Source organism: Carlito syrichta, unplaced genomic scaffold (assembly GCF_000164805.1).
Source record: "Carlito syrichta isolate Samal-C Ts95f unplaced genomic scaffold, Tarsius_syrichta-2.0.1 Scaffold139321, whole genome shotgun sequence".
NCBI lineage: Eukaryota > Metazoa > Chordata > Mammalia > Primates > Tarsiidae > Carlito > Carlito syrichta.
The window spans coordinates 77,118-81,726 of NW_007083417.1; the positions used below are offsets into that span (position 1 = coordinate 77,118).

At 44.5% G+C, this 4,609-nt stretch overlaps 1 protein-coding gene across 1 annotated transcript in view; it reads right to left on the reverse strand.

Annotated features, from left to right (window-relative positions):
• Positions 1–4,609, reverse strand: part of TBR1 (T-box, brain 1) — a 9,113-nt gene that overhangs the window by 1,746 nt on the left and 2,758 nt on the right. Inside the window, exons 4-6 of the mRNA XM_021708502.1 lie at positions 4,398–4,556; positions 3,195–3,256; positions 4–179 (exon numbers count right to left, since the gene is read on the reverse strand). Of these exons, the coding sequence (XP_021564177.1) occupies positions 4–179; positions 3,195–3,256; positions 4,398–4,556 (397 nt within the window). The remainder of the gene's footprint in view (positions 1–3; positions 180–3,194; positions 3,257–4,397; positions 4,557–4,609) is intronic.

Here is a 4,609-nt window from a genome sequence, read left to right on the forward strand (position 1 = left end):
TGCCCGGCCCGGGGCCCGCGCCGGCGCCCGGGTGGAAGCGGGCCTTGGCGTAGTTGCTCACGAACTGGTCCTGCAGGAAGGAGCCGGCCATGGCGTAGCGGGCCCCGGGCACGATCTGCGAGCGCGGCGAGTCGTTGGGCGAGGGCGTCAGGCGGTCCATGTCGCAGCCGGTGTAGATCCTGCGGGGCGGGGAGAGACAGAGAGAGAACCGAGGGGTGGCGCGGGGGTCCCCGGAGCTGGGGTGTGGGCAGACGGGAAGGCCCCCTCCACTCTTCGCCCACCCGCACACCCTCCACCTGTCACTTGCTGTCCAGGATGGAGACTGCACGATGCCACAGACCTGCGTCCTCCCTCAAATAAATCGTGGGATTCTAAAGGGGCCAGTGCGTCTGTGCAGGGACCTGAGCAAGATACGGAAAGGTTTTCCTCTTCTCTTGCTCTCTCTTGCCAAGTGGACAGGGGACTGAGAGAGGGAGGGGCACAAGCAGGGGTCTTTCACCTCACTTCTCCCACATTTGTGTACGTATTCGGGGCAGATTTACCCAGGGGCCAAGATGCTATTGCCCAAAGGGCCTTTCTTCTACGGTCAGAATTTCTCAGTGAAATTTCTAAGCAGGGTACCCACTTCACCCTTTTAAGACCTCCTGTGTCCGTTTGATTGTTCAGGTGATTTCCTCAACTTTATCTATACAGTCTAAAAAAAAAAAAAAAAAAGCCCTGGGGGAAAATAACACAGTACTAGTCTAAGACTGCCCTTCACCAGTGTTCTGGGACTGCAGCTGGAAGTCTCCAAGGTACTTAATGTCTATTGTTTCCCCTGTTTGAGTCTTTAACCCCCACCTCTCCTAATACAAACAAGAATTACTATTTAGAAACAATAGTTATCCATCAAAAATATTCCTACACAAAGATAAAGTGCTCTTTACTCTGATCTTCTCTCCCCAGGTTTTGATCCATTACTGGCAAAAACTTTGGGGCAAACTCACAGTGCAGTCATCAATCTACTCCAAGCAATGAGCCACTAATAATAGCTAACCCTTATACAGCTTGACTATATGCCAGGCAGGGTGAGTTGGGTACTATTGTTATCCCACTATACCGATGAGGAAACTGAGGCAAAAGAAAGTTAAATAACTTGCCCAACCACCGGCAGTAATTATGTTGTTGGGAATTACCTTAAATAAAATAATCAAAGATTAACTTTAGGCCCTGGGCCTAGAAAATCCCATTAGAATTGAGAGGAAACCAAGGATTGGATGAAGATTGGTAGAAGTGTTTTCTCATACACATGCACACATGCCTTTTTATTTAGCTCACACATAAATGTTTTAATCTTTAGTCAACAGACTGTTTTGAAGGAGAGCCTCAGTCTTGTCAGACCTTAATCCTTTGGGGAGGAGATTCCCTGGTGAGTGGCCAAGCAAGCTCCTACTAGCCCCTGAACTCTTGTACCTCTTCCTGTTTCTCCAAAATTGAGCCATGCCCAAATAGCAACTTAAAAGGGGAAAGGGAGAGTGTCAAAACCACTCAATTCTTCCCTATCCCCTAAAAATGTAAGGAATTTCTTTTAGGTGTAGATAAGGAAGATTTTAATGAAAATTTGTAGTGATTTAAGATGAAAGGGAAGTGGATTTTCCAACAGAAGGCAGCCAGAGGAGGAGGGGCAGGTGAGAGTTATGATTTGGCTGCACAGGTCCATTCTGTCTAGTGCACAAATTTCCCTTTGGAAATCTAATTCCAGTTTTAAATAAGAGGGAGGCAGGAAGGGAATATAACTAGCAAGGTGCAAATATCTTCTCTGTTTATAGCCACAATATTTTAAAAAGAAGAAAGCAGTCTGCAAAAGATACAGTTTAGATGCCCATCCAGGTCCCACCCACTTGGGATTACCAAATTGATTTGTGCAAAATAAAATGCTTTTGAACAGATGTTCACAACAGAATTAAAAGCTCAGAATCTACAGGACTCTCCTCCAACATCTCTGGTCTCTTGGGCCACACACTTTCCACTGTACCGAGCACACCTTTTTAGATTGTGAGGACTACAATATCCAGGTTTTTATTGTGGAAGATCATATTAATAAGGTTTGCTTCCTTTAAGCTACTTCTGAGGGATATATATGATGGCTATAGACAGTAATAGCAATGACTGTCTTTTAAATTGTTATAAAATATCAAAAGGGAAGGTTAGTATCTGCTTGGAGATGGAATAGAAGTATCCACTCATCCACACATCTGATCTATTCCTAGGCAAAGACAGCGTCAACTTTTTAGCTCTATCCCAGGCACTCAATGTAAGCCATGAAATTAAGATGTGTGTACCCTTCCATGTTATGGTCAGAAAAAGTGGGGAAACCCCACAGTCCAGATTGAGATCTTGCTATATAACACTGCCTGAACTCTTAGGCACTATGAGTGACCCTTGAGTGAGAATGCCAGAACAAACCCAGAAAGCGTTCATTTGACACCTACTGTTGCCCCTAGAGAACAACCTTTTGATAGAAAAGAGATATAGGTAAGGGAGGCCTGAAGAAAAGGGAATCAACACATTTAATTAAATCACACCTAGATACAAAAGAAAGAGAAAACATTTTTCTTTTGAAGCTTACACATAACACACAGCAAGAGCATCTGAGTCTTTCCCAAAGCCTGAAATGACTAAAACAGGGGTTCTGCTCATGAACTCGCCTGTGGTGGGTGCACATTTTTATTCAGTCCTTGGTAAACTTGCACAGGAAATGCTATTACACAAAACTTGGAAATGGGTAAATAAAAGTCACATATGCCAAGGAGACTGTAACAACTGCCAGAGCCACATGCACTTTCAGGCAGAATTGCCCGTTTCAGACACAGACAATCTGAGCTGAGCATCTGCAGCGCCACATACAGCACCCGCACCCAGGAATGGGAACAGGAACGGGGCAGCTTCCCCAGCCAACCAGCCCCAGGGGCCCGCCAACAACTCTGTAATTCACAGGAAAGCTAAAAATAGGTGGAGAAAACCTTTGACCAAATCTGCACAAGTAACAAGTCACAAGGTCACCAGAGAGAAGAGTAACCAACAAAAAAGGGAAAACCTCCAAAACAACCATCTTCATACATTCTAGCTTCCAAAAGTGTGGTACATAACAATCCACCTTTGATCTAAAGTCCAATTCCACAACTATCTGAGAAGGAAGGCACGAAATTACTTACGTATCATAATTATCTCGAAATCCTTTTGCAAAGGGGTTGTGATCTATTTTCAGTTGTGTAATCTGGGAAAGAGGAAAAAAAAGAATGAATGTTGTCTCACCTTCTATATAGGAAGATTGAGAAAATATGTTATCTGACACTTTTGCAGAGGCTCAAGGCCTACAATTTCATTACATAGCAGGATTTTCCTAACTGAAATCTTTGAGGGAATGAGTGGGAAGGAAAACAGAGAACGTGTCATGAAAGTTATGAACGACATATTGAAATTAATGACGCCTAAAACTAAAGGATTGCTTTCAACTAGCTTTCCTGTGTGTTGTAATTTGGTTTAAACTCACATTTTTAAAATGATTTTGACACACAATACACCTAGACAAAAATCTTTAAGGGGGACTTGAATTCATCACCAAATGTTGCCTATCTTTAATGTTTCACTCTATTTTAAAAAGTTAGTCGCTTCTGATTCACAACCTAAGAAACTGCAAGTTGCATCGCAAAATCAGGTTTGATTTAAAATAAAAGCTCGTTTTAATTTTTGATATTTTCATTTAAGAAAACAAACACAAAACCCCCTATCATTCCTAGTAGTCAAATCAGCCACTAAAATCAGTTTTTGCAAAGTTGCAAATACTGAAAAAGTTCAAGTACTAGAAAACGCATTCCATAGCCCTCAGTAATTTGATTTATCGTAGATTTCACATATATGAATGTGTATATTCTTTTGATCTCTCAGAACAGTGGTGTTTGTTCATTTCAGCCCTCAGTTCTGAGATTTGGGGGGGAAAAAAAGGAAGAAAAAAAATTTTTTTTAGATACCAAAGCTTGCCAAGAATAAAATGCAGAGGGAAATCTGCTTGTTTTCTAAAGGAAAGAGAGACTAAAAAAAAAGAGAAGCAGATCTTAATCTGTTCTAGTTTAAGGACTAAATTAAAACTCCCAAAGGAAGAGGCCCTAGAAATCCTGGCCACCTGAAAGGTGGCTCGGGTGACCCGCGCCGGAGACACATCGTAAGCAATTTCCCACCGGCTTGATCCTTAAGGAGGGTGCCTAGCAGGCCCCTCGCCCTACGCCTAAAACGCGCAGCAGAGTCAGCTGTTGCAGATGTTAGTGCTGCCGGTGCCCCAGCCCTGGGTGGCCGGGGGATATTGGCGGGAGCGGGAGACGTCTATGCCGCCCGCCGCGCCCAGCCCCAGGTCTCCTTACATCCGTGTTCTGGTAGGCGGTGACGGCGATGAACTGAGTCTCGGGGAAAGTGAATGTCTGCACGCGGCCGGGCTGGCTGGTGTCCTCCGTGCCGTCCTCGTTCACTTCCACCACATGCAGGCGGGGCTGGTACTTGTGCAAGGACTGCAAAACCACCATCTGTCCGGCGGAAAGAAAGGGGAGCGCCGGGCGGCGTGTTAACGCGGTCGCTG